The following is a 24,872-nucleotide window of genomic DNA, read 5'->3' on the forward strand; positions in this document are numbered from 1 at the left end:
GACCAGCAGTAATATTTTATAAACTATCCTTTGACTTAGCGGAGGCAATTGCAGTTATTTCATGACTAATCAAATATGGCAGAAGCATTCTGGATTGACTGCAGCCTTCTGATTGATTTTTTTGTTAAAACCTGTAAATATGCCATTGCAATAATCCAATCTAGAAAAAATGAATGGATGGATACATTTTTCCAATGCTGGTTTGAGTTATGCTTCTGCGTTGCGGTGATGGCGTAGTGACGATGTAGAGCTTACGACGTCAATGAGCATTTGATAGTTCTGCGGCAAGGAAACGTGTTGCTCTGTAATTCACCGCCAAGCCACCAAGCCACTAGAGGGGTGTGGCGTTGTGTTTGTACGATTTTGGGGGACTCTTGTCGACTTCCTCTATTTTTCTTCCAGTTACATATCAATGACAACGGAGATTGAATGCTTGAATGTGGCTCTTCAGTTCATCAACACAAATTTTGATCATACAAATGTTGAGGCGCAGGCGACGCAATAGAAGGTTACGGAGGTGGTCTGTCCGACTGTTGATGCCGCACAGAGACTGGCAGTCACATTACGAATTCTACCATCGGGTGGACGCCAGCAAGCTGCATTGTCCAGCGTTTTGTCTGATTTCTTTGCCGTGTCCTACAACCAGCCAGTGGAAAGCTATAGCAGATTTCTGGCAGCTATGGAACTTCCCAAACTGTGTTGGAGGCCTTGATGGTAAACACATCATACATCATAAGAGCACGGAGGCACTCTCAATCAGTGATGATGTATTAAATGTGTGAACTGTCTGTTGTTGGAAATTAAATATAAAACAACAACTCTTTTGACACCAAACCTGTGCTTTATTTTTCATATACTTGAAGTGTAAAATGTAAATAAGTCAGACTCACAGCAAACATATGTACAATAAATGATAAAGTCCACCAACCAAAAATACGACATAAAGTGATAAAAAGCTGGCAGTTTTTGGCTGACTGTCACTGCTTCGTGTGGCCATTCGCTTTCGAACACTTACATACATGTCTCGGAGGTTCTTCCAATTTTTATGCAATCGCTGACCTCCAGCCCCATATTTTCAGCAATCTCCTTCCACGAGTTGCTTGCCATTTGGCAATCTTTATATTGTCTTGACGAGACATTGTAGAGGTTGTCGTATTTGCGTACCTTTTCGATGATACTCTCGTCGCCTTGGTCCATTTTTTTCAGCACAACGATGTTTTAAAATGGCAGTGATTTCGCACTGAACCGGAAACAACAGTCTGGGCGGACCAATCACAATCCATTTGCATAACGTCACCACAGGTTGACGTGATGCCCAGTCAGGATTCTGTGCAGGTGCATGTCAGGCTACGGCGGAAGGTTATAAATCTGGTCTGCCTTGACGGCGCAGGTCTACAGCAGAAGCATAACTCAGCTTTCATTTCTGGCTTTGCTAAATTTGTGGTTAAACTGTTAACACTAAAGCTTAACTATCCAACCTGACTGGTGAAAAACTTCTTTATCCCACAACTAAGATGTCGTTTCGGTCATTTCAGTCCAACAGCAAGGAATTGAAAAATGAAATAAAGACTTGATCTTTACACAACCGCATTGACTGCAGCCCATTGTTTCTGTGTTTGTCTTCCATCAAACTCGCCATTGTCCAAGTGTTGCCAGGACAGGATGTGCTGTGGTCAATTTTGTGGGACTCCATTGAATCATCAAACCGATCATCGTTTTGCGTGTGTGTAAGTGAAGCTTTGTTAGCCACAGTGGCTATCATTGTGATGGAGGTGCTGGCTTCCCGAACAAATGTGGTCAAAGCAGGACATGAGTCATGACCCAGTGGGCATCAGCCTTGCTTCATTGTTGGAATAGCTTTTAGGCATTTACAGAAGCGGAATATTGTAAACGTGAAGTTTAAAAAGATGCTAATATGCTAAGCTAATTCAATATGTGGGCTTATTTATACTTTCCTGCTTTCAAGCTGAGCCACCACATACCAATGTCGTGCGTTTGGGGAACAAATTGATAAATGGCACATTTTTTTTTGCATTGTACAATATAGGCAAGCTTTTGTCACTCTGGAATGCGTAGACCAAATAAGAGCAGTTAAGTATCAGGGATGCGCTAAATAAAGCATCATCATACTATTTCACTTTACCCAAATTTGCCAAGCACAGTAATCAAAATCAGTCCTTAGCGTCCAAGTCAAGAGAACTGTACATTCTGCTAGACATTAAAACACTACAACATCTTTGCATTTTTTTGTAATTCCATAGGATAATCCCACAAAACTTGATGGTCCACATGAAACAATCTACTGTATCTGTTGGTCCTATTTGGACTTCATTTACCAATTGTGCCCCCAAACATTTACCCCGCACCCCCTTACTCTAGCTATGATTAAACAAAACATATACTGTATGTGTTCTCCTCTTACACATTAAACAAGGAAATATACTTTTTATCATGCTTAACAAGTAGGAAACTATTTTTTTTCTTTTATTGTGAACATACAGTCATGTGAAAAAATTAGGACACCCCATTAAAAATTCAGTTCTTTACTAAGAAATGTTCACATATCAGTATCTTGTTTTTATTTTATCTCTGGCAAGGAAAGTGATTTAATTGCAGGTAAACAACAAGAATTAACATTGTTTTAGTCATTAAACCCAATATATATCAACAAAAATGCATTTTCTAACTGTGGAAAAAGTTAGGACGTCCTACCACCCAATAGCTAGTGTTACACCCTTTCACCCCCTTGACTTCAGTGAGACACTTTTTGTAGCCATCTACAAGTCTTTGACATTGGTCTGAAGAAAGTTTGCCCCATCCTCAACGCAGAATACTTTCAACAGTGACTGACTGTTGAAGTGAGAGAAAACAGGATGGTGATATCAAAGGAGCTGTGTGAGGCCTTCAGAAAGAAGATTGTAGACGCTTATGGGTCTGGTAAGGGATTTCAAAATATCTCAAAAGGATATAAAATCTGCCATTCCACTGTCCGGAAAATAGTCGACAAGTGGAGGACATTAAAAAAACTGCCAAGATGCCCAGGTGTGGCCATCCAAGCAAGTTCAACCCGAGAGCATACAGTAAGAAGCTAAATGAAGTCTCCAAAAACCCTAAAATGTCATCACGGGACCTACAGCAGGCGCTTGCTACTATTCATGTGAAAGTCCATGCTTCTTCAATCAGAAATAAAATACACAAATTTAACATTCATGGGAGGTGTGCAAGGAGGAAACCTTTGCTCTCCAAGAAGAACATTAAGGCCAGCCTGAAGTTTGCCTGAGTGAATGTAGACAAAGACCAGGACTTCTGGAATGAGGTTTTTTGGAGAGATGCATGTAAAATTGAATTATTTGGACACCAGAACAGCGGAAATGTTCTGCGTAAAACCCAACACAGCATTCCAGGAAAAGAACCTCATACCAACTGTAAAGCATGAAGGTGTCATGGTTTGGGGATGCTTTGCCACAGCAGGACCTGGCCAGCTCATTATTATAGAATCCACCTTGAATTCTATTGTTTATCAGAGGGTGCTTGAGGAACATGTGAGATCATCCATGAAAAAAATTAAAGCTGAAGCTAAACTGGACCCTGCAACATGACAATTACCCAAAACACACCAGTAAATCCACCAAGGATTGGCTAAGAAGAAATGGAGTCCTGGAATGGCCGAGTCAAAGCCCAGATCTTAATCCCATTGAGATGCTATGGGGTGACTTGAAATGTTCTGTACATGCAAGAAACCCCTCAAACACCTCACAGCTGAAAGTATTCTGCGTTGAGGAGTGGGGAAAACTTTCTTCACACCGGTGTCAAAGACTGGTAGATGGCTACAAAAAGCGTCTCATTGAAGTTAAGGGGGTAACACTAGCTATTAGGTGGTAGGGTTTCCTAACTTTTTCCTCAGTTAAAATATGCATTTTTGTTGATATATTTGGTTTAATGAGTAAAAAATGTTATTTCTTTTTTGTTTACCTAAATTAAATCACTTTCTTTTCCAGAGATAAAGAACAGACATTGATATGTGAACATTTATCAATAAACAACTGAATATTTAATGGGGTGTCCTAATTTTTTCACATGACTGTATATTTAGATATTAATACTGTATATATACTCTATAGTTCCTTCGTTTTTTGCGTTTGCAGGTTTTTTTTCCCCCACCTTTTTGCAGCTTTTAAATGTTAACAGTTAAAAACCTAGGAGTTCTATTTGACCCAGACTTATCGTTTAAAGCTCATATTAAACAAACCTGCAGAACGGCCTTTTTTCACCTGCGCAACATAGCCAAAATTAGAAATATTTTATCTAAAAACGATGCAGAAAAATTAATTCACGCGTTCGTTACATCTAGATTGAATTACTGTAACTCCCTACTTGCTGCTTGTCCTAAAAGTTCTTTAAAAGGTCTTCAGCTAGTCCAAAATGCAGCAGCAAGCCTTTTAACAGGAACTAACAGATGCCCAGGACTTGAACTTTATTTATTCATATTTGTTCACTTCATTTGCTGTTTCTGACTGTGTATCATATTGCCTCTGCAAAGCCCTTTGAGACAACCTTGTTGTGATTTAGGGCTATACAAATAAAATTGAATTGAATTAACGGTTTTCTAATTTTACATGATTTTTTTGCAATTTTTTTTTTTTGCAGTTAAATTTCGTTTGTCACTGTTTTATACTGTAATATAACTACCTTCATTCGCCCCTCATAATCCAAATGGATTGGATTTCTATCGCGTCAATGAAATATGATCATTTGATACCAACCATCCCATCTATTGCTGTCAATGGCATTGAATGAGTTAATAGCTACAGTATATACCCGACTTTTAAAACAAAACAATCATATTTCTAAATATTTGTTTACCTATAGGGAATAACAAGATACAGCAAGAAGACGGGAGCGTACTTTCTCATAGTTATTTTGTCTGTACCCTGTGAAACAATGCAATGACAACATGTCTGAAGCAACATTTTATGACATCCATAAATAAGCGACACAACAATATAGTCCCGCGAAGATGGCAGCATCTGTTTCAAAAAACAATAACAATCATTGCTGACTGTGAGAAACAATAAAACGACATCTGAAACATTTACATTTATTTGTCTCGCGCACATCAATGAACTATTTATGGCCTCTCAAAGCCAAAAGCAAGACTTAAATGAGAAACCACAACCATAAACAGTAAATCAATTATAAATGATAAACCCAACTATAAGCAAATAAAAAACTGTAAATGGGACATTTGCAAATGAGGATGCTACATATTATTAATAAAGGGTATAATATACAAATAAGAAGAGGTTTTTCATAACATAACCAGGACATGTCAAGACATGACAGCACCCTCGCTTGCATTTTTACAGTTTTCTACTTTGTTTGCTTATGGCTTTCAGTTTTTCATTCATCAATTGATTTTTCCTTTTTATCTAAAAAAATGGTTTGTTTATAGTTTTCTCATTTAAGTATTGTTTTTTTCCTTTCAGACCTTTTATTTTCAGCCTTCCTTATCATGCCGACTCAAGAAACCGTCATGACGACATACACCCGTAAAGTGAGTAGTCCTCAATAATTCCAACCATACCGCTTGCGTGTTCCTCATGATGGTTCTTTGACTCGCTATGATGCACAAGCAAAGGGAGCGTCTGTGGGCATCGTGTGTTTTGGCTCGTAGAAGAGTCGCAGCTAAAACGATGCCGCAACTCACAGTGTCCCGACACGCAGTTTTCCACCGGGCTGGCCCAAAATGTCTTTGCAGCGTATAATCTATTTGTAATTGCGGTTCTTCTCTGACGTTGCTTCGAGGCTTCCCGTTTTCCTGAAATGCGCAGACGTTTTTTTTTACATTTGTCTCTCTGTCTGGGTTTTCTTCTCTCTAGGGATGTAGACCCGCATGTCACATACACCTACAGAGTCCAAACCATCTCCAGTCGGAGTGAAAGTGAGCCTTCACCACCACTGGTTCATGAACTAGGGGCAACCTACTGCGGAGATGGACAGATCCAGAGGTGAGCCAAGGCTTGATACCAGGCACTTTGTATAATAATTATGATAAAATGAGCTTGAAATTGTAATAGTTGTAAGTGAAGTAGTGTAGCGCCCAGTTTCCTCATGGTTGTAGTGATCCTCTTTGTTGTTGCCCTCAGTCTCATGTCAGCTCAAATCACAAATAGTGGTGTTTTAAACACTTATTATGATTATTGGTTTTACACCCTTACAGAGCACTCATACAACTCATTGGACGCCATTAACGGTGCTAGACAGCCAGTCAGTTTTGAATGGGAAGAGCGAATGAACATTCATTCAGCCTGTCCCAGTAAAAATGGACTGGAACACCTGGCACTGTCAATGGCACTGACAGATGTGCATTAGAGTTGTCCAATCATAACATGTTGATAATTTTAACCGGTAACCGATATTGTCTCCAAAAATCCGAAAACAATATCAAACCGATACCGATGTATGCGATCATGGACTTAACGTACTGTATTATGGCTAATGGACCTCTCACAAAAGCCCCGTCCCCTTGTAAAACTCGGCCAACCAGCTCTGTCATATTCTCTCAGTGACAGTGATTTAGTGTATGAACGATTTATGGATGATGGCGGGAGTTCAAATTTCCGAATTTGCATTACTACAGCTGGCAATAGACATTTTATAATGAAATGTTTTTTGTTTGTTTGATTTCTTTAAATGAATTTCGACTCTCATCTTTAAAACGAGAAACCCGAATGGCCGAATATCTATCTAGCTAAAACGTTAGCTACTAAGTAACATTACGTCATGTGTTCTGTCGGATTTTTCTCACGAAGGTTTTGTGGCGATGAATAAGCAGTCTTTTACATTCGAATTTCCGAATTAGCATTACCACAGCTGGCAATAGACATTTTTATTAATGAAATGTTTTTTGTCTGTTTGTTTGTTTTCTTTAAATTAATTTTGACTCTCAACTTCAAAATGAGAAACCCCAAAGGCCGAATATCTATCTAGCTGCAATGTTAACTACTTAGTAACATTATGTCATGTGTTCTGTCAGATTTTTCTCACGAAGGTTTTGTGGCGATGAATAAGCAGTCTTTTACATTCAGTGGGATTATCAATATTATCCATAGGTGCTAGATAAACAACTTACATCATAAACATACATGTAGAACATGAATACGACATAAATAAACGCTCAAAGTTGAGACAGGCGTGCATTCGAGTAGACCGCAGCAAAATGTTAGGTGTGTGCATGGCTACAGCTTTCCTTCGTGTGCGTCCGTGACCAAACGTAAAAGTACAGCTTCCATGTTTTATAGAAGGTTTGTGGTGTTTACTTTGGACTTTCAGTTCTGGGGTCTTGACAACTTTGATTAGTTATATTTTATTCGATTTGTGTAGTGACGGGCTAGTAAACAAGTAGCAGTCAAATGTTAGCAAACTAACGTTAATAGTTAAGTCTACGTTTTTACTACATGCTATCAAATATATATATATATATATATATATATATATATATATATATTTTTTTTTATTTATTTTTTTTTTTTTAACAAATCGATCATTAACTTACCTTTGAGCAAACATACAGTGCCTTGCAAAAGTATTCGGCCCCCTTGAACCTTGCAACCTTTCGCCACATTTCAGGCTTCAAACATAAAGATATAAAATTTTAATTTTTTGTCAAGAATCAACAACAAGTGGGACACAGTCGTGAAGTGGAACAAAATTTATTGGATAATTTAAACTTTTTCAACAAATAAAAAACTGAAAAGTGGGGCGTGCAATATTATTCGGCCCCCTTGCGTTAATACTTTGTAGCGCCACCTTTTGCTCCAATTACAGCTGCAAGTCGCTTGGGGTATGTTTCTATCAGTTTTGCACATCGAGAGACTGACATTCTTGCCCATTCTTCCTTGCAAAACAGCTCGAGCTCAGTGAGGTTGGATGGAGAGTGTTTGTGAACAGCAGTCTTCAGCTCTTTCCACAGATTCTCGATTGGATTCAGGTCTGGACTTTGACTTGGCCATTCTAACACCTGGATACATTTATTTTTTAACCATTCCATTGTAGATTTGGCTTTATGTTTTGGATCATTGTCCTGTTGGAAGATAAATCTCCGTCCCAGTCTCAGGTCTTGTGCAGATACCAACAGGTTTTCTTCCAGAATGTTCCTGTATTTGGCTGCATCCATCTTCCCATCAATTTTAACCATCTTCCCTTTCCCTGCTGAAGAAAAGCAGGCCCAAACCATGATGCTGCCACCACCATGTTTGACAGTGGGGATGGTGTGTTCAGCGTGATGAGCTGTGTTGCTTTTACGCCAAACATATCAATTTGCATTGTGGCCAAAAAGTTAAATTTTGGTTTCATATGACCTGAGCACCTTCTTCCACATGTTTGGTGTGTCTCCCAGGTGGCTTGTGGCAAACTTTAAACGAGACTTTTTATGGATATCTTTGAGAAATGGCTTTCTTCTTGCCACTCTTCCATAAAGACCAGATTTGTGCAGTGTACGACTGATTGGTGTCCTATGGACAGACTCTCCCACCTCAGCTGTAGATCTCTGCAGTTCATCCAGAGTGATCATGGGCCTCTTGGCTGCATCTCTGATCAGTTTTCTCCATGTTTGAGAAGAAAGTTTGGAAGGACGGCCGGGTCTTGGTAGATTTGCAGTGGTCTGATGCTCCTTCCATTTCAATATGATGGCTTGCACAGTGCTCCTTGAGATGTTTAAAGCTTGGGAAATCTTTTTGTATCCAAATCCGGCTTTAAACTTCTCCACATGAGTATCTCGGACCTGCCTGGTGTGTTCCTTGGTTTTCATAATGCTCTCTGCACGTTAAACAGAACCCTGAGACTATCACAGAGCAGGTGCATTTATACGGAGACTTGATTACACACAGGTGGATTCTATTTATCATTGGTCATCATGGGTCATTTAGGACAACATTGGGTCATTCAGAGATCCTCACTGAACTTCTGGAGTGAGTTTGCTGCACTGAAAGTAAAGGGGCCGAATAATATTGCACGCCCCACTTTTCAGTTTTTTATTTGTTAAAAAAGTTTAAATTATCCAATAAATGTTGTTCCACTTCACGATTGTGTCCCACTTGTTGTTGATTCTTGACAAAAAAAATTAAATTTCATATCTTTATGTTTGAAGCCTGAAATGTGGCGAAAGGTTGCAAGGTTCAAGGGGGCCGAATACTTTTGCAAGGCACTGTAAGTGTCCTTGGTTGACTGTCTTGACATTCATTTGTTAACGTGGTCGACGACAGAGTGTTATCCATAGCGTGCATTAGATGAGCCTTGTTTTTTGACTTGAAAAAGGCACACAAAAAATATTCTCCCCCCAATCTTTCAGTCTACCTGGTGTCGGAATTACAGGTACCCCACACAAAGCATTATACCATCTGGTTTTTGCTATTTTACTATTTCAAACTTAGAAAAATGATGTTTTAAGTCACAACACGTAGCAAATACATGGCTAGATGTCCACATTTTCAGATTTGGGGGTGTTGTTTTGCGATAGCTCCATTGTATTGTGATGCGCCACTGGATGCTTTAATAATGATAAATGTGACAACTTCAAGGTTTTCCAAATAAACATTCTGTGAAAATGAATCGAACAACTTCAACTGAAGTTATGGAAAAAGTGCCTATATTGCACCACTATATCAATAAGCATAACAACTTTGCTAAGCTGTGGCCAGCCCTTGAACAAAGGCAGAAGGCTTCTACATTCACTTTGAAGGCAACATTCATATTGTCCCAAATCCGATAATGAAAAAACGATTTTGATATGATCCGATAGCATTTCAAAATGCTTTTATCTGCTTTAATATCGGTCAACTCTAATGTGCATTCATAGCCAACTTTCCCAGTTTAAAAGAATTGGAGATACCGTATTGGCCCGAATATAAGAAGGTGTTTTTTGCATTGAAATAAGACTGAAAATGTGGGGGTCGTCTTTTATTCGTGGTCTAGACATTATACCCATTCACGACGCTAGATGCCGCCAAATATCACTGAAGCGATGTTCTGTCATGACAGATCTCAGCTACTCTCAAGTTTAACCAGTTTGCATTATTTTATTGCAATGTTTTTCCTTATTCAGATTTGTTTCAAGACGACAGTTACAGTTAGACTTCACTTTGATGGTTAATGCAGTTATTGCAATTTTGTTGTTTTATCACAATAGATTGGTTTATTTACATTTCAAAAACCAGAAGCCATTCATTTACGAATGTGATTGCACTGTAGTTTACATATTTAAATTTTCAGATATTATGATTTGAATGAGGCAAAATAACATGATTTTTCTTTCAAATATACTGTTATAATCATGTTTCAGATGTACTGTAATTATTTTTTGTATAAAAATTAATTTGGTGTTCAAAAAGTATTTTTTCAAACTTGAGTCTTGAAAAAGAGGGGGTCGTCTTATAATCAGGGCCGTCTTATATTCGGGCCAATACTGTACTTGTAACCACTTGTGAACTGTACTCACCTGGACGCCACACACTGTATGTAAAAAAAATGTTGCCCGAGAGTTTGACGCTTACCACACTAAATACTAATGCTAACAAGAACGCGAATGCTATGCTAACACTCCAAACCATCTAGCCCAGGGGTGTCCAAACTTTTTGCAAAGGGGGCCAGATTTGGTGTGGTAAAAATGTGGGGGGCCGACCTTGGCTGATGTCCTTTACGCGGAACAATATATTTAAGCAAATTTTAGCGAGCCATTCTGTGTGTCACATTTGCTTTATTGTTTTTTTTTATTAATAATTTCAACAATCTCGCAACTAGCGTTCTCTTTCGACTCTGGGGCTCTTTCGAAATACTGCTGCTGTGAAATTAAACTAGCTTTAAAAGTTGCTTCAATTTCTCGCTGCGTATCTTCTCTGTAATCTTGTTGTACATGTCAGCGTGTCTTGTTTGGTAATATCGCCTCACATTGAATTATTTAAAAACAGCGACTGTCTCTTTGCAAATGAGGCAGACACAGTTGTTGCGTATTTTATTGAAGAAATAGTCCAATTTCCACCTATCCTTGAAGCGTCAGCCGTCACAGTCAACTTTTTGTTGTTGTTGATTGTCGACATTTTAGAAAATTGGAAGTCAAGGATCACACCGGGTAATGTTGCTTGGAGTGCTGCTGCCTTTTAGTGGGTAAATGAGGAGCAGCATTTAGTGTGTAAGCTACTTCATATGCTGGTAGCAGTACTGCTGACCAATTTATTAAGTCTGTGTGCGGGCCAGACGTTACTGATCTTATGACAGAGGCTGGGGGCCGGATGAAATTTGACCACGGGCTGTATTTGGCCCCCCGGCTGCACTTTGGACATGTCTGATCTAGCCAAACATCATCGTGTTTGCAACGGCGTCACTACCCCCTTCCTTCCCCCCCACTCCCACTTGGCACTTTCCAGGGCAGGCAGGCAGGCAGGCGGATGTGTGACAAAATCAAACAACTTGCGCTTCATTCAACCACATTGTAGTAACACACTAACGTGCCCCTTCACATCCTCTGTAACGGTAACGGCGTTGCAAAAATGGGAAAAGTAATTAAATTACTAACTACTGAAGAAAAAAAAAAAAACACCATTATTAACAACACTGTTGATATGACTTGTTTCTGGCCATGAAAAAAAGAGCATAGGCCTGTGAGTGTTGTTATATTTCATTTCTAGGAAAAGAAATGTGGCGTTTGAGTGTGTTAATATGTTAATATTCCTTTGAGACTTGAATAAGACAAACTGATGCTAAATTTAGTTAGCACTGAAAGGGCCTTTTCCATTGTATATTAGCATAAAGCTAGTGGAAGCGTTTGGAAAAACGAAATATATTTTGTATTTTAGTCGTCAGTATGTGTACAATTCTGTTTTCCCAGTTTTTTTTTTTTTTTTTTTTTTTTTTTTTTTGTATTTTGCGTTTTTTAGGTATATTGATGTCCTGTTTCTTTTTTTTTTTTTTTTTTTTTTTTTTTTTTTTTTTTTTTACAGTTTTAGCGATTTTGTTTGTTTGTTTTCAAACTATTGGGAAAACATTACGGACCAAAAGCTCAAAGCATCGCCACGCAATATGTCCAGAAATTTCTTCAAGTTGGACTCCTCAATTGATATTAATTACCAAAACATTATACTTTATTGACTCTAAGGTCCTTTACTTTACCTACACCTTTCCAGTGTTAGTTCCTTGTGTAGGGGTGCCTAATTGCGTAGTGTGAGTGTACACACGGAGAGACTCCTCTCCTGTATGACGTCTCATTGTATGTTGTTTGGCAAGTCCGAGTGTGGACGTTTCCTTAACCACCTCCTGATGTGTTAGTTCCAAAGGAGAGGAGTGTGATGACATGAATTCCATGAATGGTGACGGCTGCTCCAGCCAGTGCAAGAAAGAGCCTTTCTTCAACTGTGTTGGTAAGTCAATTATCATTCATATTTTGTTGCCTTAGAGTCCATCCATATACAGTCAGACACCCTAAAAGCTTTGCCCTTCTTTTAAAAAGTCTGGAAATCATTATGCTTCCAAGAGGTGACTCATCTTACTTTACACAGCTAAATGGTTGGCATATCCGACATTCTTTTTCACCAATAGATGGATGGGTTTCCTGTGCTGCTCTCCTGCAGCAGTCCCCCTCTCCCTCCCTGTTTTCCTCCCTCTTTGTGAGCGCGCGTGTGTTTGCGCGTGTACACGGCGTGCGAGCGGGCACACGCATGTGGGCGCTTCTGTGAAGTGGCCGCTTTAATTCTCATCGGATTGCCGGATGACTGCATTGGCCGTGCTGTTTTTCCACCAACTGCAGGGCTCAAGTGTGTGCGTGCGTGCGTATTAGTTATGCACAATATCTGGACATTATGATGGGACATGCTGTCTGCTACCTCTGACACCCCCTACAGGCTGTACATAAAATATTTTAGATAAAATGAACATTTCAAAAGTGGTTAGCCCCGAAACAACGAAATGTGAACGTGGCCGGTATGTTAACGTAACATAGCTACAGTATTAAGAGTTATTCAGATAACTATAGCATAAAGAACATGTTAACAAGTTTACCAAACCATCAGTGTCACTCCAAAACACCAAAATGACATGTGAAATGATATAATGTGTTAATAATTTCATACATAAGTCGCTCCCCCAGCCAAACTATGAAAAAAACTGCGACTTATAGTCCGAAAAACACGGTAAGTCATATACTTGCCCTTATAATTATAGGAAGAGTTTGACTTTTGTGGCAGAGGGGGCAAAAATGTTGATGACCCTGAAACGCGGTGTCAGATATATGCTCGGATAGTAGCTTAACCCTTGCTCGTACATACAGGCATCCCAGTTGTGTGTTTGTGCTTGCGTTTTTCTGTCTTACCTAGTGGAGAGGTAGACAGCGCGTCATTTTTGACTGAATATTCCAGCCAGGAACATTTATAATAATATGTTGAAAATGAAAGTTTTTTTTTTTTTTTTTTTTTTCCCATTTTTTCAGGGTTAACTTTTTAAGTGGAGCAAATTGAAACCCCGCTCACCGTTGTGGCGGTGCTCTCCAGTGTTTCATTGTCCACATCTTCAATCCTTCTTTCTCCCTCAGTAGTTGTTGTCGCTTTTGAAAGCTTAGGTTAGGAAAAGATACGTATTTCCATGTTGGCTCTTCTGTCCTCAGGTTGTTTTTTTTTTTTTTTTGGGGGGGGGGGTGCTAGGCAGAAATTGACCGTCTCTAAAGGTGCTAGTCACATGATCTGTTTGAAAAATAATTTTGACCCATTATAAAAATATATTTTTGTTCATTTCATTCATTTTTGTTGTTTGTTTTATTTCTTTACAACTTTTATAGACAACATTTCACCGTCAAAGTCTTAATTTCAAATTCCATTAGTGGAAAGTCAATTGTATGCAATGACATTTTCGGCCACTAGGGAGGGGCTATGCCCCGGTCCCTCCTTAATCTCCACGTATGCCCAAAATCAATAGAAAGTTCCCCAGAATTAATAAGGAGTGCATTTAAAAATGCCTCATAATCACCCGGTTGTGGCAAAAAAAAAAAAAAAAAAAACAAGACCAAAGTATTGTAATTATGTATAATAATATAATATATATTAATCATATATATATGGCGGAAAACACTCAGGTGACTTGAAGTTCCGCTCTGAGACCCCCAATTTGGCCAAATTTCTAAATTGTCCGATATACACGTGTGATACATCATTGGAAAGCTTAAAATCTCAATTTTTCTGGGGGAAGAAAAATTTTGTACAGGAGGGTATTTAAAAATAAATAAATAAAAAATTACACAGTGGAACCATAACTGGAGGTGAGAGCATATTTAAAGACGCCATGATTTTAACAAGATATTATCGCGTACTTACCTTGTTTTGATCCAAAAATTCCGTGTAGCATATATGTGTCTAGACACAGCTGGGAATGGCCACAGCCAGATTTTTGGGGGATTTCATTTGTGAAACATGGTAATATAACAAGGGTCGCGATGCAGAAATCGCAGACAAGGTGTGGTCAAGATTTTCTTTTTCATATATTTACCATTTCATATATTTATTTGTTTGGATCGATTATTTATCATCTAACATATCAGGGAAAATGTGACAGTAACAAAAAAAAATACAATTAAACGATAGTTATGAGGTCGATATCCGTGACTTATCTACACACACCATTTTTTTCATTGTGACGTAATTTGTTTAAAAGTTTAAAATATGCGAGTGAATAATCTTTTAAAGTCGTTCTGTTTTTTTAAACGAAATATTAGACATCAATTAATGATTTTTAAGCTAAAAATGACAGACATTTTGAATCATAAATATAATTACCGCACTTACCTTCTTTTTATAGCTGGGTTGAAATAAAAGCAGTTGCGCGACGTCTGTAAACGGGGGTTTTCAGGGTAAAATGGACAATTAAAAACAGTTTGGGGGCTTAATGGGCCATGAATCTGCTATAGCTGCATATAGACATATTGTTCTATCAAAACAACAATTCTTTCGGCTTAATAATTCAAAAAACCGAGGCACTCAAGAAGTAAAAAAAAAAAAAAAAGCCTTTATTCAGTCATTGGCTTTGTACAAATTAAAAAATGCCGACATGTTTCGGCCGTGTAGGCCTTCAACAAGACAAAGAATTCTTTTGGCTTAAAATACAGCAGTTTGTTTTAAAGAGGGACGCAAGAGCAGAAACTGCTTTTTCAGTCTTGTCTGCGTTTTCCGCCATATATATGATATCATATAGTAATGATGTCAATATTAATCAGAATAATTATTAAAGCTATGTAAAGGGTCAACCATTATTACTGTCAATAATTGGTCACCATTGGCGTTGACCGACGACGTCAAATCCATTTTAAGTGGGAGGGATGTTAGCGAATGAACAAACTACCAGCGATAACCGCCTTTGAATTCACAGCAGAAAGTTGATTGGACGCAACTTGATTGGACCTTCATTATCCTCAATAACACTGAAATAGTTAAGTTAGCCAGTTATGGTCTTTAGTGCTAGCATTGCAGAAAGAAAGAAAAAAGAGCCAGAGTTAATTCTCTACATGCCAAGCAAAATCTTGCAAAACACACTGGCAGTAAAAATTCTCTCTTAGGTTTTGCATATGCTATGCATATTTGTCCCGAGGAGTTGGACTCGGAATGTTTCATTGTAATTGGTTTGGTAGAGCAGGCTAGTTGAAGGTCGTAAATTGTTGATTGAAGGAAAAAAAACGACCAACGAAAACATGGTCTCAGGGCCCCCCTTCTTTTACGTTTTCCGTAATTTAATCCCAACTCAAACACCCGACCCTGCTTTTAGCTTCCGTTCCGACTGAGTGCGAGGCATCTGCATGCCCTCTCGGTAGCCCCTCAGTTCGCCGTCCAGCAGAGCGCAGAACTCACTTTCGGTTTTTTGGACTGCTGCTGTGGAGGGCTGGAATTTCGAGAAGGAGGCCCTGGCCAACTTGGCACGGAATGCCGTCTTTCTTCTCCCAACTCCCCTAAATGGAACCCCACAGGCTGACAGCGCTCAAGCTGTGAGCAGTGAGGTCCTTCTCTTCCAGACCCAAAGCTTCCACTTCCAGGCTTTGACCCCTGGGTGGGATATTTACTCTGTAAACCCCGATAAATTACCAGAACTATAAAACAATTGAAGGCAATCCGTTGCATCAAAATTTTGATTGTACTGGGTTTTTGATAATTTCATCCTTTCATGCACAGATAATGATTTTTTTTTCTCCCAACCAACAACCAAACTCCCTTTTGTATCCTCCTTCGTCTTATCACACTTTGCTTTATTTAATTGTTTTTATTTGTTTTCCTTCTGTACCTCTCGGGAACGTAGCTTCTTTTTCCTCTCTGCTGGTTTGTTGTCTTCTCACCGCAAAGATATAAGGATCAAAGGCATATTCCTCAAAGACCTGGAGGGTGCGTTTTGTATGTTCTCAGATCTTCTGTCCTCCTGAAATTTGCAGAGGAACCGAGCATGTGCTACTACTACGACGGGGATGGCGTATGCGAGGACTTTGAGCGAGAGACTGGCGTTCGAGACTGCGGCCTCTACACGCCCAGTGGCTTCCTGGACCAGTGGGCATCCGCTGTTGAAGTTTCCCACGAGAAGAAACCCTACTGCTCGGGCGAGGTGGCAGCTGGTTATCCCGCTGTTACGAAGGTAATGTTCTAAGCTTTTTATCGCAACCACCCATTCATCTCCTACAACTTGTCGTTCCACCTTTAGAGGGGTGGAAAGTAAACTCTTGTTAGTAATGCTAGTGGAGGATATTTTTGGCGTTTTCCATGTCAACATTTGACAGCACTAGATGGCCAATTCATTTCGATGTTCATTCGCTCCTCCCATTCAAAATCAATTGGATGTCTATCGTTGTCAATGGCAGGCAATGAGTTATTTTGGGTCACCTCCTTGATCATTTATTGGCCTATTTCTATTAAGACAGAGGTTGTGGGTTCGATTCTCTGCTCTGATGAACTCGTCTAAGTATCCTTGAGCATGAACTGAAACCCACATTGCTGCTGGTGCTGTGTCACCAGTAGGTGGGTGTAGTATAAAGCACTTTGAGGGCCTTGAAGGTGGAAAGGCGCTATAGAAGTACAGTGACCCCTCGCTACTTCGCACCATCAGTCCATCGTGGAGTTTTTTTTCAATTAAAAAAAATTCAGATGAGCTGTCCCGAGCCGATCTTGTAGTCACACTCCCTCCCTCCCTGCTCTATGTTGGTCAGGCAGTGAAAGCACTGGAGTTGCTTATTACAATTAACGATAATTGACAGATGTTTAATGTTTGATCTGGCCAGAGAAGCGAACTTCAAAGCGCCGCAAGCGTCAAACATCATTTAACTTGTTAAACAGTTGTTGTGGCAACTCTTTGTGTGTAAATAAGCAGCTTGAGCAGATTTGAGTGGACTCATTAAATGAAGCATTTAATAAAGCCAAGCATTTTTCTACTATTTTATTCTCGTTTAAAAATAATTTGGTGGGACAGTAACATGTTTAAAACCTATATTTGTTACATTTGAAGTGCTTAAAAAACATTTATTAAAATATATATGTATATACATAAAAGTATTTTTTTAAAATTATAATTTGGGAAAAATAGTGAACATCTCTCTCTCTCTCTCTCTCTCTCTCTCTCTCTCTCTCTCTCTCTCTCTCTCTCTCTCTCTCTCTCTCTCTCTCTATATATATATATATATATATATATATATATATATATATATATATATATATATATATACAGTGGTACCTCTACATACGATCACTTCGACACACGATCTTTTCGACATCCGACGTAAAATTTGAGCCGCCATTTGTTTCTACATCCGACGAGTTGCTCGAAATACGACGACATGACAGCACTGCAAACGAACCCACGGTGGATTTTCTTATGTGAGAAATCAACACAGTTTTCAAAAAAAGTTGATACAGTTGGAGAAACAAGGAAAAAAGTGATGCTTACCTTTGAAATGAAGATGCAAGTTATAGAAAAATATGAGCTTGGGGTGCGCGTCCCTGAACTGGCTCAACAATACAGCTCCATGATCCTCTTATGACCACCGTTCGCCACTATTTATAAGTTAAGGTGACAATTATTATTGTGGTAACATTGCCAAGGAAATCGCCAGCTTTGTCACGTTTTTATCATTTATTTAAGAACTTATCCAACACAAAACGCTCATTGTCTTAAGCAGTTGACTGCTCTCAGGAAAACGAAAGTATTATCTCTACCGCACCGACCTATCTCACTGGAGACGTCACCTTCGCGGTGCGTTCAGGGACAGTAAAAAGTGTCCGCCATATTAGAATCCGATTCGTTACATTATTTTCAGGAATAATTATTAATTCTTCTTCTTCTTCTTATATTATTCTGAATTATTTATTTATAACTTATTTGTTTTTCTATGTTTAATTGCCATTTGTAACAGTGCCAGCAGTATTTATTAAGAATTTAGTGTATGTTTTTAGGCTTTGGAACGAATTAATGGAATTATAATGTATTCCTATGGGAAAATCCTGCTCGACATACGACCATTTCGACTTACAAACAAGGTCCTGGAACGAATTAAATTCGTATGTAGAGGTACCACTGTATATATATACATATACGTATATTAGGGCTGTCAAAATTATCGCGTTAACGGGCGGTAATTAATTTTTGAAATGAATCACGTTAAAATATTTACGCACATGCCCCGCTCAAACAGATTAAAATGACAGCACAGTGCAATGTACACTTGTTACTTGTGTTTTTTTGTTTTGTTACCCTCTGCTGGCACTTGGGTGCGACTGATTTTATGGGCTTCAGCACCAATGAGCATTGTGTAATTATTGACATTAACAATGGCGGGCTACTAGTTTATTTTTTGATAGAAAATTTTGCAAATTTCATTAAAACAAAAACATTAAGAGGGGTTTTAATATAAAATTTCTATAACTTGTACTAACATTTATATATATATATATATATATATATATATATATATATATATATATATATATATATATATATATATATACATTTATATATATATATATATATATATATATGCATATATGTGAAAAAACGTGTTGTATATAATAAATATCTTTCCAGTGCTAAATCTGAATAAATACATTGAACACACACACACAAAAAAGGAGGCGTTACTTTGCAGGTTTTCACTTATCTCTGCGGGTTCTGGTCCCCATTAACTGCGACAAACGAGGGCTCACTCTATCACTCCATTTACCATTGATTTTGGGTAACTTGACGACACTTTTTGAGGCATTATGCGGTCACGTTCTGTACATTTTGGATCATTTCCTGATAGGTTTAGAGCATTTCCGGGTCTTTTCCTGTTCATTGGTCACTTCCTGATGTTTTTGGGGCGTTTCTGGATCACTTTCTGTTCATTTCAAATCACTTGCAATTGATTTGGGGTCACTGCCAGTACATTTTGAGGCAGTCTGGGGTCCTTCCTTTACATTTTGGGTAATTTCCTGTTGATTTCAAAGCATTTGCGGGTCACTCCTTTTTAATTTTGGGTAACTTTGTGTTCGTTTTGGAGCATTAACAGGTCATTTTCTGTTGATTTTTCGTCACTTTCTGATGATTTTTGGGGCATTCCCTCATCATTTCCTGTATATTTTGGTTGACTTCCTGTCAATTTTGGGGCAATTCAACAACATTTTTTTCCATGCAGCATCAAAAATGGTATTGAGTACTATTCTTTTAGTATCAATATTGAGTTGAAAATTTTAGTATTGTGGCAATAGTAATTTAAACACACAGGTACCACCCGATCTCTCTCAATTTTGACATTTTGATTCAGCAAGGGTTAATAAAAATCTGTTGTTTGCTCAACCATCTTTTTATAGCTTCTGAGCATCTCTGTTTGATCCATATATTACATTTTTTTTTTTTTTGTTAAACAACTTCTTTTGCCGGTTTGCCAGTTAAGTCATTTTAAAGATTGGGACGTTTAATTAGATTCCCCCCCTCGCATAAATTTGACTCTCTCATTAAAGTAATGCTTCCAGAAGACGGGACATGACGCCATTGATTTCACCCGAGCGTGGTGGAAGCATTGATCTGTTGCCGTTGCGCCGCGATCGCACAAATCATTAAGGCAATGCATATATCAAGTAGACACAAAGCCTCACGTATGTGGAAGGGCTTAACTCTCAAATTCCCTTTGGGGCATTGACATGCGCTACACAAACCCCTCTCCTTCAAGTCCCTGTTTATTATTTCTCTTTAATGTTCAATGTCTTCGCAGAATTCAAGGCCTCCAAATCCAATAAAAAAAAATTCACCATCTAGCCACACTTTGTTTAATGTAAGCATAACTCTAATATGCATCGTTAGTCTTCACACCAAAAGCTTAATCACAAAACTGGGGCATTTTTGGGTCAGCTCAAGTTGATTTTGGGACAATTCTGGTTCACTTCCTTTTAATTTTGGTCACTTCCTGTTGATTTTGAGGCCTTTCCGTGAAAAATAAAACTTGATCATGGTCCTCATTAATACTCAAAAGTTTTTAACATTATTTAATTTTTATTTTAACATTCAGTATTTAAATGTGTGCCATTTAAAGGCTGAAGTATAACTAAGATTATCGCTATTCATAGCCATACTGCTAACCCTGACCCTAACTGACCCTAGCGCTAACCCTGTAACTAACCACAACATGCTAACGAATAATTTCTCTCTTCTTTCACTTAATGTAGCTGGCTAGCAAATGTGGGCCAACGTTGAGCACGTTGAGTGACTGTGCATAAATGAGATTAAGTTTGACCCTTTCCTGGATGGCTAAACTGCTATTATGAAAAGGTTCTCTGGGTTCAGAACTTTGTGCTTTGGGTACACCTCACTTAATCTGTGTCACTTCCTCTGCTAATCCATGCACTTATATAATGTCCAAAAAGTCGGTATCCAGTGGAAAATGTCCAAATTTTTAATCCAACCCGAAAAAAACAAACAAAAATGAACATTGTTCAACATGCATTACCATGTTTTTTTTTAACTATAAGGCACACTGAAAATCCTTTATTTTCCCTAAAATTGACAATTGTACATTAACTCGTGTACTGGTACATGAGCCTTTACAGCCATCCTCATGGTTTAAATGAGTTGGACGTCTACCATTGTCAGTTGCAGGCACTGGGTTTATTTTGGCTCATTTCCTGTTGATTTTGGGTCACTTTCTGTATTTTTTTTAGGTATTCTGGGTACACTTCCCACAATATCCTGAATTATGTGAATCGGACAAAAGGACCCACTGACCCAAGGTGGCAGCCAGCTACACACACAGCCGTATTAAAAAAAAAAAAAAAAAAAAAAAAGAAAACAGAACAATGATGGTCGTCCAATATAGAGCGTCTAGTCATCCTTCCATATACTTCACATTTAATGCAGTTATTTAGTATTTAAAAAAATGTAAATGTAATATTGTAAGAATATCAGCATTGGCTGATAACACACAGCCAGGTATTGAAATCGGGGTCAGGGGCCCCAAAATGGTATCGGTGCAAAAAAAGCAAACATAAAAAAACTCATTGGACCTAAAGGAAATGCCATTCGCCACAATGCTAAAAAAGTTATTCCTATGCTTGGCAGGGACATTTGTGAGTCTGGCTTATCACTTACGGTGGTATAAAAATAGTTTCTGAACCTTTTGGAATTTCTCACATTTCTGCACAAAATCACCATCAAATGTGTTCTGATCTTTGTTAAAATCACACAGATGAAAAAACTGTCTGCTTTAGCTAAAAGCACCCCAAAATTTCTAGGTTTTCATATTTTAAAGAGGATAGTATGCAGACAATGACAGAAGGGGGTAAAATAAGTAAGTGAACCATCACATTTAATATTTTGTGCCCCCCCCACCTTTGACAGCAATAACTTAAACCAGACACTTCCTGTGGCTGCAGATCTGTCTGGCACATCGATCAGCCCATTCTTCTCTACAAAACTGCTGTAGTTCAGTCAGATTCCTGGGATGTCTGGCATGAATTGCTGTTTTTAGGTCGTGCCACAGCATCTCAATGGGGTTCAAGTCTGGACTTTGACTTGGCCACTCCAGAACATGTATTTCGTTTTTCTGAAACAATTCTGAAGTTGATTTACTTCTGTTTTTTGGATCATTGTCTTGTTGCACCATCCATCTTCTTTTTAGCTTCAACTGTCTGACAGACGGCCTCAGGTTTTCCTGAAAAACATCCTGATAAACTTTTGAACTCATTCTCCCATTAATGATTGCAAGTTGTCCAGGCCCTGAGGCAGCAAAACAGCCTCAAATCATGATACTCCCTCCAACCCGCTTCACGGTGGGGATGAGATGTTGATGCTGGTGAGCTGTTCCATTTTTCCTCCACACATGAAGTTGTATGTTACTTCTAAGCATTCAACTTTGATTTTATCAGTCCACAAAATATGCCAACACTTCTGTGGAGTGTCTTAGTGCCTTTTTGCGAACATTAAACTAGCAACAAACTTTCTTTTAGACAGCAGTGGCTTCCTCCCTGGAGTCCTCCCATGAACACCATTCTTGGCCACAGTTTAACATATTGTTGATGTGTGCACAGAAATATTGGACTGTGCCAGTGATTTCTGTAAGTCTTTAGCAGACACTCGAGGATTCTTTTTTTACCTCTCCAAGTATTCTGCGCTGAAGTCTTGGCATCATCTTGGGTAGATGGCCACTCTTTGGGAGAGAAGCAACAGTGCCAAACTCTCTCCATTTGGAGACAACTTCTCTGACTGTTGATTGATGAACAGCCAGGCTTTTAGAGATGGTTTTGTATCCTTTCCCAGCTTTATACAAATTAACAATCCTTTATCGCAGGTCTTTTGACCGAGCAATGATGCACATCAGACAATGCTTCTCATCAAGACAATTCTTACCAGGTGTGTGTTTTATGGTGGTTAGGTCAGCTTTAAACCACTCATCACTGGTTGGGCACACACCTGACTTAAAATGTTTGGTAAAAATTGGTTTCAATTGCTCTTCAAGTTTTCTTAGGCAGAGGGTTCACTTACTTATTTTTCCCCTTTCTGCCATTGTTTGCATGTTATCCTCAATAAAATATGAACCCTGAGAAATGTTTGGGTGGTTTTAGTTAAAGCAGACACTGTATTTTCATCTGTGTGATTCTGACAAACATCAGATCACATCTGATGGTGATTTTATGCAGAAATGTGAGAAATTCCAAAAGGTTCAGATACTTTTTCATACCAATGTACATCCATCTCCGTGTATCATTGCTGTCCTTATAGTGCTTGTTTTCTCTCAAGAAAGGGAGGTGAGGCCATAACTAACATGCACATCAACATCCTAAGTGCTCCTTGGCATGGATTCTATACGTCTCTTTTCCCCAGGATGAATGTGCGCCATTTGTCAAGCACTTGAAAAACCGGCAGTGCAAATGAGCCTTCTTTTTTTCCTTTTTTAACTACATCACGTCACCTGTCCTGTTAATAGCTCGCTTCATCCAACGTGGATTAATTTCAAAGCTCTTTGATAAAGTCTGGCTTGAGATATCCTGATAGAGGACAGCACATTTTTGCGGCATTGCAAACGGTGTTCTTTTTTTATATTCTGAATGAGCTCGTTGAGGATAACACATCGTTTCCCCTCGATCTGGTAAACAAGTACTGTGTTGGCTTTGTGGATCAGTTGCGTTTGATGTCCCACAACAGCGTTGATGTCGTGTGCGACTGTGATATGAATCTTTGCGGATGCTTGAAAGGCAACAACAACACAAGAAGGCACTTGAGGAGAAAGAGTGATCGTGTCTCTGCATGAAATCTCAAGTTCAGCATGTGTGCTTTTTATTCATAAATCTACACGTTCACTTAATTCCTTCCTGTGCTCCTCCCAATCAAAATGAAACGGCCTTCTAGCGCCATAAATGGCACTGAAAGATGCGCATTCGTCAAGGAACGCTGTGGGTCCTGGTTTTTGTTCCTACCTATCGAGCAGACAGTTTAACCCAGTGGTCGGCAACCTTTAACACTCAAAGAGCCATTTCGACAACGTTTCCACAGAAAGGACAACACTGGGAGCCGCACGCACATATTGACACTTGAAATGATCGCGTCAAATTGACTGCTTATACAGTGGTATGAAAAAGTATCCGAACCTTTTGGAATTTCTCACATTTCTGCATAAAATCATCATCAAATGTGATCTGTTCTTTGTCAAAATCCCACAGATGAAAAAACAGTGACTGCTTTAACTTAAACCACCCAAACATTTATAAGTGTTTGTATTTTAATGAGGATAGTATACAAACAACGACAGAAGAGGGTAAAATAAGGATGTGAACGATCACATTTTCTATTTTGTGCCCCCGCCCCCTTTGACAGCAATAACTTCAACCAGACGCTTCCTGTAGCTGCAGATCAGTACATCAATCAGGACTAATCTTGGCCCGATCTTCTCTACAAAACTGCTGAAGTTCAGTCAGATTCCTGGGATGTCTGGAATGAATCACTGTCTTTAGGTCATGCAACAGCATCTCAATGGGGTTCAAGTCTGGACTTTGACTTGGCCTCTCCAGAACGCGTATTTTCTTCTTCTGAAGCCTTATGAAAATTGATTTACTTCTGTGTTTTGCATCATTGTCTTGTTGCAGCATCCATCCGTTTTTTAGCTTCAACGGTCTGACAGACGGCCTGAGGTTTTCCTGCAAAACATCCTGATAAACTTTGGACTACATTCTTCCATTAATGATTCCAAGTTGTCCAGGCCCTAAGGCAGCAAAACAGCACCAAATCACGATGTCCCTCCACCATGCTTCACGGTGGGGATGAGGTGTTAATGTTGTTGAGCTGTTACATTTTTCCTCCACACGTGACGTTGTGTGTTACTCCCAAACAGTTCAACTTTGGTTTCATCAGTC

At 38.9% G+C, this 24,872-nt stretch overlaps 1 protein-coding gene across 3 annotated transcripts in view; it reads left to right on the forward strand.

The window, feature by feature from the left end:
- The window catches only part of pappaa (pregnancy-associated plasma protein A, pappalysin 1a), a 238,175-nt gene that overhangs the window by 94,816 nt on the left and 118,487 nt on the right, over nucleotides 1–24,872 (forward strand). For all 3 annotated transcript variants that reach the window (XM_057818700.1, XM_057818698.1, XM_057818699.1), the window contains 3 exons: nucleotides 5,880–6,008; nucleotides 12,319–12,410; nucleotides 16,448–16,644. In XM_057818700.1, the coding sequence (XP_057674683.1) occupies nucleotides 5,880–6,008; nucleotides 12,319–12,410; nucleotides 16,448–16,644 (418 nt within the window). The remainder of the gene's footprint in view (nucleotides 1–5,879; nucleotides 6,009–12,318; nucleotides 12,411–16,447; nucleotides 16,645–24,872) is intronic.

Source organism: Corythoichthys intestinalis, chromosome 17, assembly GCF_030265065.1.
Source record: "Corythoichthys intestinalis isolate RoL2023-P3 chromosome 17, ASM3026506v1, whole genome shotgun sequence".
NCBI lineage: Eukaryota > Metazoa > Chordata > Actinopteri > Syngnathiformes > Syngnathidae > Corythoichthys > Corythoichthys intestinalis.